Source organism: Anser anser (assembly GCF_964211835.1).
Source record: "Anser anser genome assembly, chromosome: 7".
Taxonomy (NCBI): domain Eukaryota; kingdom Metazoa; phylum Chordata; class Aves; order Anseriformes; family Anatidae; genus Anser; species Anser anser.
The window spans coordinates 37,548,171-37,561,770 of NC_139727.1; the positions used below are offsets into that span (position 1 = coordinate 37,548,171).

At 39.9% G+C, this 13,600-nt stretch overlaps 1 protein-coding gene across 1 annotated transcript in view; it reads right to left on the reverse strand.

The window, feature by feature from the left end:
- Nucleotides 1–11,664, reverse strand: part of CPXM2 (carboxypeptidase X, M14 family member 2) — a 75,221-nt gene extending 63,557 nt beyond the window's left edge. Inside the window, exon 1 of the mRNA XM_083844479.1 lies at nucleotides 10,945–11,664. Within this exon, the coding sequence (XP_083700605.1) occupies nucleotides 10,945–11,272 (328 nt within the window). The 5' untranslated portion in view covers nucleotides 11,273–11,664. The remainder of the gene's footprint in view (nucleotides 1–10,944) is intronic.
- Nucleotides 11,665–13,600: the final 1,936 nt, after the last annotated feature.

The following is a 13,600-nucleotide window of genomic DNA, read 5'->3' on the forward strand; positions in this document are numbered from 1 at the left end:
TCCAATGAGGACTCCTCAGGAATGCGTTCAAATAAACCCAAATATATGCTACCTGCCCAGTGGGGTTTGACATCCTTTACCTGGAGAACAGTCTGGTACTAGCAATAAATAGCCTGTGGTATTGCTAAGAGAGTCTTTGCCTCTGCTGTAAAGCTTGAATGTGCTAACATGAAAAGTTCAGGCCATGATCCAGGATTTTTCACTAATTCAGCCACTGCCATAGAGAGCCCATCTTCCCAGCCACCCACAGGAGCTGGAATTATTCAGAGGGCATAGGTATTCTGCACTTGGAAAGAAGGGGAAGAGAGAAAGCTTCGAGGCAAGCTTCCCTGAGCATAACAAAATGTTTTTCAACTTGTTAATTGGGATGAAAAAATCTGGTTCAGGATTAATGACTAGAAATATGGAACAGTTTTGCAGAGGAATAGTTCTGTGCTATTTTCTCTCTATGCTTTCAAAGACCTCAGTGGCATTTTAGCTGCATAACTCCCATACTAGCTTTTTTTAATTGTGTTTTGAGAAGTATCCCATTCTAGTTCTCTTGTACGAGTGTATGGTCTCTCTCTCAGTCATTGCCATTTGACCAGCATTTCAAGCATTAAAAAGCCAAAGTACATATTTGCTCTTTGCATATTATTAGCAACATCAAACAATTCAGATGTGTCTGCAATATTTTGTATTCCATATATTACTAGCATTTGTCATGATCTGGATTATTTAGAAAGTAGATCCACAAGAATTTTTCCCTTCTTTTCATTTAATAGTTTAAAATAACATTGAATGCCTTCAGTTGCTGGATGAGAGCTTTGTTCTTTGTTCATTGTGGACTTGAACTATTGCTTGCAAAAAGACATCATCCTTTTTTCTTTATAGAAGTGTTTTCAGATCCTAAGCAACAAGCATTTAATTTTGCAGGAAAAAAAAATGGATCTAGAATATATTAGCCCTCATATTTTTTTTTTCTTTTTCAATAAAGAATTCAGTCATTCAGGCAGAGAACAGATGCTAAACCTTGTGATTACAGTGACCAGATACCTCATTCCTCCTGTGCAGCAAGTTTGGCAGCTGAGGAATTTATCTCAGCCTAATTTTCTACTCTGAGCCTTGTGCATCCCACCCATCTATGGATCTCTGCAGTGCCTGGGCTCACTATGGAAGCATTCACAAAGGTCTTTGGAAGAAGACTCACAGCTTTCTGCTTTCTGTATATGATCCCTCAGTCATCTGTTCCTCTATAAGATGGGAAAAATATTTTTGGGGCCCATATTTGTCACTTACACGTATCTAATGAAATATCCAATGCAAAGGAACTGGACCAGATGTGAGACAATCTTCAGAGGAGTCTGGAAAAGAATTGGACTGCAGTCCTCTGCTGGAATCCAAAAGCATCCAAAGGAGTCTAAGGGCAATGTATCTGTCAGAATAGCTGTAAGGAATTTTTCTCTTCATCTTGGGATATGCTCTGGGCCCTGGCTATGGCTGGCCTTGGCTATACATCCCTTCTTTTCATCAGCCCTGTCTCACCATAGGAGAAGACTTCTTTTCTGGGCTGTTCAAAATTCACTGAAACTGGGGCTTATCCCCATGCTGTTGGGTCACCTACATCCCGGAGTATATCTAAGTCCAGATTTACTCTGGGAAATTCCATATGTATCGCCTGTATATAACCCACATATATTTTTGGTAGGGTTCTCAATGGAATTCTTGCTTGGAATTTAAAGTGTGCAAAGAGAATGTGGATTAAATACTTGGTGAGATAAGATTGGCTCTGTCCTTTGGGGTAGGGTACTTGCCATCTATCTTGTGATGGCAAATATCATTCTAACTGTTTCTGAAATATTTTTTGTAACTTCTCAGTACATAAGCAATTAAGAGGAAAAATAGAAAATTGATGTTGTCAAAGGCTGAAGTTTTAAGTTCTACTTTTACATGTAGGCTTTTGGCTGAAATTGAAATTTATGCCCTAGGTCAGTAAAAATCTTTGGGAGGTCTGAAATCTGGTCCCATGTTCAGATGTCCTGTCATGCACATGGGGCAAACTCATTACACTATTGAAAACTATTTTGGGGAAAAAGCAATATTATGTATATTAAAGCCAATTAGGGCATTAGGGTTGGTAGTAATGGTGGTGGTAGGGACTGCTTACATCCAGATTTGAAATCAACAATTCTAAGAAACTTTGAACTCTTCCCTTCCTTTGACAGATGTTATATGAGCACCCTGACAGTAGAGCAGAGCCATAAACCTGTCACCATCAGATACAGTCTCTCTGAAGAGGAGAAGGAAAAAATACTCTAATTTCTGGGAAAGAATGACAGACAGAGTTCTCAGTTGCTTCCACTGCAAACACCATGTTTCCCAGCACATCGTGATGACTAATGCACTCAGGCAGTTTACAGTAAACCTCATATGTGTTAGAAGGAGGAGACACTTGGCCTCACTTTACACTCTCTTGTCAAACAGAACTCCCATTGAAATGGGATCATGAAGGCTGATTTACTCTCCGAAGATCTTATAAGGAAATAGAGAGAAGGCAAATCTGGGGACAAGAGAGATCAGAACTCTTGGGCCCCTCTATAGGCCAAAGAAAACTCTATAAGTCAAACTGGGACTTTTGGGCTTCCCCTTCAGGTTCCCTTCAGTACCCAGACAGAAGGATCAGTCTTGTAGAGGCAACAGGAAGGAAAATGCCAAGAAAGGTACTGCATTTGTGACACTTGGGAGTGTGAAGAAGAAATAATCTACAGGAAGCACTCAAACAACGTAATCCAAGAAAGCAAATCAGATTTAGGAAACTATTAGTCATTGTCTGGATGAGGTATTGAGGACCAAAAGTAAAAAAGAACAAGCTGAATAGAGGACTCTGGTGCTTAAGTTGCAGCTGAGTCCCCTTTTAGATGCACAAATCTCCAATTAATTACTATTTTGCCTTTAAGACAACTAGAAAATTTGTACACGCAGCATAGTTTCCTTTTAGGTACCTGCAATTCACCTTTGGGACATATCCAGTGTCTCCTTCTGAATAGTCAAGATCTGTCCACTGTGTCCGCTATTAAATAAATAAATGAAAATATTCAGATACACTATTCACTTTGGATATTAAATTTTCCATGCCAGTAACTAGAAACTTCAGAGTAGATAAGATCTGTAGTAGAAAGAAATAAAAAGAAGTGTATGCTGCCAGTACATGAACTATGTTTAACTTATGTATAAAATAACAGTTATTACATTCCTTGTTTGGACTGTTTGATTCAGCAGCACATTTGCAAATTCAGCATCCTGCTAATATCTGTGTGAAACCAGAGCAGCAGAGCTATATTATTTACTGAATAACAGAACTGTACACTTACAGTATTTTCATACTGTAAATAACTGCAATTAAACAGAAGATTAAGCCTTTGGTTGCTTTCACTACTAAATCAGATATTCAACTTCACCTGTGATTAATAGTTACTGGAAGTCACTATGGTCTGCTGAAGCTTTTCAGCTTTTGTCTGATCTTCTTCAATATCAAATCCCAGTGGACACTCTGAGACTCAGCCCCACACATACCATACAGAGCAGGTTTGAAGCTCTTTTTTGTGTCAGAACAGGGAATCATTCACTTTTTCTGATATATTAGTAGTATTTAATATAAGTTTTACAAGACATTCTTGTAAAATGTATATTACAGTGCATTGAGCCAGATTCCCATTTATAAGACAGCTGCTTGAAACACCACTCCAGAATCAGAAAGTCACACTAAAGCCTCATTTTATTAAGAAACAATGACGTAGTTCACTGTGGAAATAAAGAATAAACCCCTCATCTTTACTTGTCTCCATTTAACCTGTAATAACATGGTACAAATCCCTGCTTGCCAATATCGGTATGTTACCCAGCAGAAAGGAACTATTTGATGTCCATGAGAGGACTCAGATATCTATCAACAGACTCTCTAGAATATCCTTTTTACAGAATATCCTTTTTAATTTAATTCAAACAGGGCTAGAGAGATCATTAACTAAACCCAAGTATTCCAAAGATGCTTTAAATGATCCTCACATACTTCTCTGATGTCTTCATAGGCACTCTGACTCTCAGAGTCACCATCTGGCATCTTTTCATTCCCCCTCTTGTTTTTCTCACCTTTTTTTTTACTGCCATTTTTAGCTATGGGTAAAAAAGAGAAACAGTTTCTCTTTTACACCTGTCAAGTTGATTTAGCACTGCCTGTTGACTGCATGGAGAATAAAATGCCTTGCTCATCTCTGGTTGGGCTCCAGCCCTTCCTGCACACAGCAGACACCCAGAGTATCCTGTTATTCCCCAAAATGGGTCTATAAAACCACAAGGCAACAGAATCATAAATGCTCCTTTTGCTGTACTACAAGGAAATTAGAAATGTATTTACTTTTGAAGTAACGAGTCAACACTGCAGTGTATTTTACTAATAGTAATATGTAAAACTAATAAAAAAGTTACTAACACCTCTTGAAGAAAACGGAAAGCCAGAGAAAGGTTTTCAGAGAGGCTGGTTAAGCTCCTGAAAGAGATAGCTGAGGTGTTCAGTGATCAGCATCCTCCATGGCTTAGGAAATGAAGTCCCCATCAACAAAGTTATCAGAGAGCAGTGGTGTTAGATGTCCATGGTCATGGTGACATCTAAAGACCCTTAATCCACTGTCCCTGTGCTTTATTCTTGTCAGGGCATGGACAGTGTGTTCAAGAAGTTTACAGAGAAGTAGCTTCTGCATCAGAGACGTAAATGCACAGATATGATGGCTATGATCAACCTTGAAAGAAATCCCTTCCAAAGAGACTCCAATGCCCTCTTTGATTCATGGCTTATTGAATTAAGAAGGACCAAACCATACATTAAGGTAGTTCCCAGGGACAGAAAGATTAAAGGCAATTGCCTGCTCCTAGCATAACTGATCGTTACTATCACCTCTGTTTTCTCTTGGGGAATGTTTGTTTGAGCTGAGAAAATGCTGTGGGAGTGTTTTGCATGTGTAATCACTTGATTTTAAATTTCAGCTCCGTCACAGTTTTGCTTGTTTCCGTTTTCCACAGGTAACCAGCAATGAGCGTTGAGGGCACATACTTGTATATTTGTTTCAAAAAGCCCTACTTTCTAAGACAGGCAGTACCACAAGACATAACCTCACCAGAGGCCTGACAAGAAGGCCAGATTTATTCAGATTTATTGCATACTTTGCATAATAATGTGGTAGTGCGTGTCCCCCCTCCCTTTTGATAATATAATCACAAGCAGCTATTTTGTGTGAATATGACAATCAAATTTCATCCCTGTATCCAGACAATAAATCTTTCAGAAGTCTGCTTTTTACATAGACAATGAATTGGGCAAGGCTCAAAAAAATCCCTGGAAGAAAAGGCTCATATTTTAAAAATTCAAGAAATTGCTTCTTCTGCACCATATCTTCAACTTCCAGTACTTCATCTTTTTGATAGATTCTAAGTTCACGTAGCTGATAGAAGTCTTCCTGCCAAACCCAAAAGAAATAATTGAGATTTGATTGTGAACCATCGGAATGACCTCTCTAACCAGCTCACTGAACAGAGAATAACATTAGAAAACAAGAATGAGTTCAACTAATGATTGACTCAGAATATGCTGGTATTTCAGGGACAGGTCTAGGCTCAGATTCATATTATTAAAATCTATTCAGTGAAATCATCCCTTCTTTAAAAAGGTATTTTTCTCACCTTAAAAATTAGTTTGAATTCAGAAAAGCTTGCTAGGAGAATTATCATAGAATATGGTGTTCTCTAGCATAATCAAGTGCGTTTATTCTAAATTTTTTCTCATGTTATATTATTCATTGAAGCCATAGCTAATCAAAAAGGGTTGGCCGATTTTGAAAGCATTGCCCATTATTTATTCTTAGTCATCCTTTCTCCTCTTTTGTTGTGACATTCTTTAAAGGATGGGCTCTTAAACAGAATGGTTGTGTTATGGTTTATTATTCTACTTATTTGTAGAAATGCTGAGGAGAAAATAGAAGCTGGTAGATGAAAGAAAGCTCATTAAAAGCCAGATGTTTTCATCTTCGCTTGTCACATCTGGCAATTAGGACATGATACAGGTCGTATTAAAATTCATGGGAGATATTCCAAAGAGCATGTAGGGCCAAGGAGTTCATTCATAGAAGGTGCCAGTATAAGAAGTTTAAGCAAAAGTTTTAAAATTACAATCTACATCCTAGGTCACAGGAGTGCTCCAGTTTCTCTGGACTTCTCGGGAATGGAAGCCAGGCTGAAGACAGGATACCAGTGGGTTAGATAACAGCAACACCGATAATATTCTTGGTTGCTATATAGGTCATTTACAACTCAATAGCAATCACTTATATATCAGCCTCTGTATGCAGTCATGCCCAAACTTCATTTTACCTTCTGATTCAGTTCTCTAACCCCAAAGCCTGTTTCATGGCCCCTCTGAATTGCTGTATTACTAGCCACTGCCCCATCTCCCTTCACACCGACCCCTCTAAGCTCCCTGATGCATCGCCTAAAGCTGCTGCTGGCACAGCTCTCTGCCAGACCCTCACCAGCCTCCCACCCCATCTGGCTTTCAGCCCTTGCATTCCACAAAAATGCTTCTTGCCAATATTTCTAATGACTTCTTCCTAGCTGGAGCTCTGAGACATTACCCCATCTTCAACGTGCCAGCAAAGTTCAACATACTGGATTTCAAACGCCTTCAGAAAACTGACTTTGATGACTCCCTTTGCTCCTAGCCTTCCTCCCAGCTCTCTAGGTATGCATCCAGCATGCCTGCCCATTTTCAATCTCCTCCTTATCTGCTCCCTTTCCATCTTTTCTCTAGCTAACCCCAGCTGATTTTGGCAAGCAATGTTGATTCACAGGCTACCTTTTCCTTCTGCATCTCCTTCTGTTCTAGCTGGAAACCTAGCATACAAACTAGACTAAAACCCAAACACAGCTCCTTTATTTTCCAGTGGCAGTCAGAATTATGGTGACAGAACAAGAACCACTATAACGTGTAATTTTGTAAGTCAGATTTGTTTCCCAGAGAGAACTTTTGCTAATGTTTGGTAAGTTCCACCTTTCTCTACTTTCCACAAACCTGATAGTCTCAGATTAAAAAAAACTGTGTAGATGGCCCTTTGGAAAGAATGGTATCATGTTAGACATGAAAGGCAATATAGAATAGAGTATCTTTTGCATTGCCTTTTTGAAGCTATTTCATAGCTATGCTGAAAAACAGCAAAAGTATAAAAGAATGTATAATTACAGATATAATTGTGGCACATTCAGGCACAATAGGAATGCAGGTTTAACCGTGACCCTGAGCAATAGGCAATATTAAGCAGTGTTCATGGGCACCTCAGCCCATAAACCTCTCTCAGGTGAGTTTTGGCCTCTAGGCAGACAAAGCCCCAAACCATCTGTGGGGGTCTGCCACACAGGTGGTAGCTGAGGCAGCATTTATTAAACTCCATTAAAGAACTCATAAAAGAAAAACACTGATGTTAATGAGACTCTTTCCACTGATTTGAATGGGCTTTGGATCAAGGCCTAAATAAGCTAGGATGGAATTAGAAAAGGGAAATTTGTATATACAGAAACCCATCAATCTGACTGTTTACCTTCCAACGATGACTTAGTACCATTTCATTTATAAGTCATTTAAAGGGCAAGAAGGCAGGCTGATATTTTTTTGCTGTTATCTGAATCAAATATTTGCAAATATTGATTCCAACAATACTTTTTCAAACATATACATATATTGCAACCCCACTGACATCAATAGTATTTCTTCCTGCAATTATATTTCACAGACTGAAAACATTTATATTCTCACCACCTTTAGTAATTAGCTTAAATAAATTGAGCCCGTGTCATCTGTTATATGCTGCATCCTTCAGACTGCTAAGTTTGATTTCAGCTTTGATTCAAAGCTAGAAGTGATCAGTACCAGCTGCTCAGCCAAAGGGCAGATCACATTTTCCCGGTCCTCCGCCTTCTTCATCCCAGCTCTGAGCCAGCCTATTGTTTGTTACAACTAATTAATCCCACATGCCCCAGCTTCCAGTGAGCCTCACAAAAAGCAGATTTTTGTATTTACTGCATGTCCAGTAAATTATTTCCAGTTCTGAATACATGTATAAGTACATGGATGTATACACATGTGTACAACACGCACACAGCCAGACTTGTCTTTATTGTTCATGGCTGTTTGGTAACCACCATTGTTGTCCTCCCAATTGGCCAAATGTGAGAAATTATAATTATGTATTATTATTTAGGCACCTCTGTGCAGGGCCAGATGTTCAGCTATTCATTTCAAACCCAATGACATGGCACTAGGCTTTGGTGTCACTGCACTGCACTGTACTGCTGGGACCTGGATGTCTTCTCCGTGCCCTTGCTAGACTGCTGCCTGTTGCCATTGGCTGCCTTTGGGAGAAGGAAAAGGAGAGATTTCAGATGTTATAGCCAGAATTTTTATCACTGTATCTAGTTAAAATTGCCTGACACTTCCTTTTAAATGACTCCTGTTTTCAGTTATTTGCATCTTCAACAAATGGTAGCCATTCTGTTTTCTGGGTGTCTGCCCTAGGGTTTTTTATGGCTATTTCCGTTAATATAGTTCAACTTCTCCCGAGGGAACACATTGCATTTTACCATATTAAAGTAGACCTAACAACCACCTTACTGAGTAGGTGTCAAGCTTCCACGTGCTGGAGCAAGGAGCAAAGCTTTGGTGGAGGAAATCAGTTTGTGTTACCTCTGGCTAACCTCACAAAGCTCAAAGGCTTTAAAACCTCTTACTGCAGGTGGTTGGTGGAAGCTGGTAGCTGTGTCAAAAGAGTACATGCCTGCTGTGAAAGCAGCAATGGAGCTCTTTCCAGCTGCTTTTGGTTGAGCATCATAAGTTTCACCCATGCTTCCCTTGGCCTTGTGCTTGGCCACGCTGAGGAAGACGAGGGGACTGAGGAGGAGCTCACCAGGCTGAACACAGAAATAAAAGAATCAGGTAGGGTGGAAATCAAGAAGCAGTAAATCAGAAATTAAAATGAATCTTGTACAAGTCAATTGGTTGGCACACAATGGAGTATGTTTGGGGGAGAGTTTAAGGAAGAGTTTTGCTTGTTTGTTTGTTTTTCTTATCTAATTCCATAATTTCCTATGTAGAAAAGGAATGTGATTCTACTTGAAAAATCAAACATTTTTAGGAAATGCCTGTAAGACCTCAGTTTGCTCTCCCAGCATAGTTGGAATTTTGTGCTGCATATGCACAGTGCATAAAACAAACCAGGCTGGGAAGGGAAGAGTGCTGTGTAATGAAGGAGGTCGACATCAGTACAGCTGCTGCTTCCTCTGCACCTGCAAGGTGCTCAGCACACCAGATGGGGAACAAGAACGATGCCTGTCTGCCAAGATAAATGAACATTGCCCTTCCAGACTAGAAGTCATTCGCCTTGCTGTGCTTCTGTGCTTTCTGGAGCATGTGTGAAATCATGGTGCCAGGGAAATTGGGAAAAAAAAAGCCAACCAAAAAAGGTGAAAGCAGAGCTGAACTGCACAACACCCCACTACAGGTGGGAATCCTGTGTTGCATCTACCACTTTGAATAAGAAAAAGCCTGGGACCTAATGAGGTAACTTAAAAACCTGTGGTTAGATAACAAATGAGGCAGTACTTGAGACCTGGAAACTGTTGCATACTTCTGGCCCCGATGGATCTTGCTCTTGTCTGTGGTTTCTGCCTTGATTTACACTGGCAATCCAAACTGGCTGCCCCACAAAGGGTTTTCAAGATTTCAGAAATGGTATTTCCTTACCACTGTTTATTATTATAACAGCTAAGAACTTTTCTAATCAAAGACTAATTGATTTCTATCAGTGTTAACCTTAAATTGAAAATTCTGTGTTTGCTATCGGCTAGATGTAAATGGAAAAAAAATTAATGTCCCTATACAACCCTTGATACTCTGTTTTGCTGCATTGCACACAGTAACGTCTCTGGGTTGCACACTTTGTGCCCTGTACTCTGGTTGTTATCATTAAAAGTTTCCTTCTGAAGTACAGAGGAGTTCTTTTTTAAGTGACTGTCATTTGGCCCCTAACTGTACAACTCTGAAGTTGATCTCATGGGCTAAATTCAGTTCTGAGTGTCCCAAACCTACCAGAAGTAACTACTATACATGCAGAAAACACAGGAATAAACCTTTCCTTCAGGGTGGTGCAACTAGCTCTTAATGGGAACAACTGGATTGTAATTGCTAACCAAGTTTCTGCAAATTTTAATAATATTTGCATATTTTTATTCAATCATATGCAGAAAACAGAAAATAAAAAGTGATTTTTTTTTTTATAAGGAATTTTTGTTGTAGCCTAACTTCTTTATTTTACAGGCCAATAATTACACTGAGTTTGCTATGGCTCAGTCTCTTACAGTAAAGATCTTTGTCTACATATCTTCCTCTGGAGGGTTTTAAAGTGAAATCTCAAATGAAATTCACATTTGTAAGTACAATCAATTCAGAAGCCTCTCTTACACTAAAATTACCAGGGACAAAGTAAGGTGTTAGCATTTACAACCCGCTTGTACTTCAGAATCTGTCTCCCTTCATTTGTTGTTAGAACTGCAAATTTAACAACAATCCAGCTGTCAAGTGTAATTAAGCAGGAAAAGTCCATACACTAGCTACAGTGCAGCATAATTAGTACGTTAGCACTCCTAAACCTCTTTACTTGATGAGGAAGGGGTTAAAAAGCCTGTAAAAGTTCTGAAGACTTGTTCTGCAGGATATTAAAAATTAATGTGTTGTCATCATCATCACCACGAACACAGTTACTGTTATTACTACCAAGACTCCCATTAACTGGATATTCATTAATGTTAAAAGTCACAGTCAGCATGAGATTCAGCAGACTCCAAGCTCTGGAGGAGGACGTGGAAAGTTACCTGGTGGAGTTTCAAGAATGGATTTTCCTTTTTTGCTGCTTTTCTTCGGTTTTAACTGTTTCTTGCTCGGTTTGAACCCTGGGTCCTCCTCTGGCTGTGCAGCACGGATAGTTCCCTCCTCTCCAGGTTGCTCCGTGAAAGGAAAATACTCTTCTCCGGGGTACGGAAAGGAGTAATAATGATCCCTGTTGCTAATCTCCTGCAGATAATAATCCTGATCGTCCATGGGTACAGCCCGGGACAGATCCCCCAGCAATAGGAGCCCAAAGGCGCAGAGAGCGAGGCAGAGCTGAGGCGAACATGAGCTTTCCTTGCCAAGGGCGATCATTAGTGTTTGCTTTCTCTTCTGCAAGCCCCTGAACTTTATTTGGGAAGAAGGGGAAGCAGAAAGCCCTGGCAGGGGGATAAGGGAGCCCGTCTGCGGAAAGTGCCTCTGCTCTGGGCTAGTTTGCAGAAGTTGCGAGGCGTGCAGCGGGACAGAGGGCTGCGGAGGGAGGGGGCAGGAGCGGGATGCATGTGATCGCTGGGCTTACCAGCCAGACAGACGGACAAGCGCACGCGAGGAAGGCAGGGCGCTCGCTCTGCCGGTGCCTGGCAGGTGTGATCTCCAGCACAACTCTCTTGCTGCTTTTCCTTCCGTTGTTGTCGCTTTCTTCCAAAAACACTGCTAGGAGGCAGCGCTGGCTAAATCCCCTAAGAGTTTCTTTAGTCTTCCCACATGCAGCCGATCCAAGTGAGCGTTTAGACAGAGAAAAGTAGAATTGGCAGCATGCCTTCGCCTCCCAGCCTGCGTGTAAAAGTGTTTCCCTCCCCTGGGAGATGCTGTGCAGGATGGGGGTGGGCACACACAGCCCTGGGCGAACCTGCCTGCTCTGACACTCGGCATGCACACGTATGTGTGATCAGTCAGTGTCAAAGAGTCCTCATGCCATGTGTGATGTATTATAAATCTTTTTGTTATATTTTTTCTTTTTAACTTTTACAACAGTAGCATCCCTCTCCAGCACTGATCTCAGCTTCCCTGGTTGCCCCAAACAATATAACTAAATACACAACATGCACCAGTTTCTCATAGGCTTCTCCTAGGACATAGGGGTGCTCACTGGACATGGCCCAACTGAACATCAGGAAGCCCTTTTTCTCTCTTTTTGGAAAGATCCTGACTTTTGTTCTCTCTGAAACATCTTCCAAGCAGATTAGGTTGCACTGTGCTAGCAGCAGCACACGTGCAACCCAGTGTCGTTAATGGAATCAATTTGTCTGGGGATAAAGTCTTGTCTTTCATCTTCTTCTTACCTCCAAAATAACCTTCAGCGCTGAAGGAAATGTGCAGCCATTGGCCCACATGAAATATGAATCCTCACTCCTGTGCTGAAAATACCAGCTTATATTTTCATCATGTATATTGAATTTCTTGCCATTGTCCAGTCACCTAGGAGAAAGTATTACATCTGTTACTCCGCTCTTCATTCTGCCTTTGCAATCACATTTTGTGTGTGTTTCTCATAACTTTAATAACATAATAAGCACAATTTCACATCTCAGTACCTATATCTTTTGGAATATTTGGTTTCCAGATTGTGGGTGATCCGGTCCCCTGTACTTAATTATTGTCTTTGCTTTCTTAATCACTATTCCAAAAGCAATTTAGTGAACACATTGTGTCTATAGTCCTCCTTTTTGCTGACACACACACACACAAAAAAAAAAAAATTGTTTTCACCATTGATTTTATTTTCAGTCCGATATTTTATATTTTACATGTTTTTAAAACTCAGAACTATAAATTTCTCTTTTTTGAAGATAGGGATTTTCATTTTCCGAAACTAGAATTAAAGGTGTTTTGCTTTTCCACTGCTTTACTGGATTATAATTGAAAAAAAGGCAGTTAATGTTAAAATTAAGCTTTTCAGATAGTTTTATCTGCAATAGAAGGCTTTGTGACATTTGGCGCAGTTCGTGCAGTGACTGGGGGAAATGTGGGAGCTCAGACACACCAAGCACAGTGTGTGAAATAGGCTGCTTGTCCTCTGTATTCAGTGGCAGGCTGAATATCCTGGATATCCCAATTTAGCAATTTCACAGATGTTCGTACTTTGTTTTTCCTTTCCAAACTATTCGGTCCTCTTTCTTCATCCCAACTTCCAAGGACAGAGCATGAGGTATGGAAGATGTACATACTTTTGTTACTGTTTGCAGCACAGACACTCTTTTGCAAATACTGTGGACATTTTCATGTCTACAGAAGTCATCACAGAGTTGAATTTTCCATGTCATCATTAATGACCTACATTTTTGGTAACTAAAGAAGCCCTAGCTGCAAATTCTTAAAGTCATTGCAGTGATCGAAAGTGTTCCATAGAAACAGAAGAGGATTTACATTTCCAAGCAAAACAAAGTATTTTCATGCAAGGTAGAATCATGTGTACGTTAATTAAAGACTGAGGAATGTGATTTGGGGGAATTTTGTATTATTTACTTTCATCAATTCTATAAATGCACATTTCAATAATATATGCATGTAAAGACCATGTATATTCTTTTGTACACAACAGCTGCTCTATAAAATAGTATCTTGTAAAGAGTCAACTTTATTTTAATTCATCCTACTTATATTAGTTATGTTATGTTTTTTTATACTATACTATATATTATG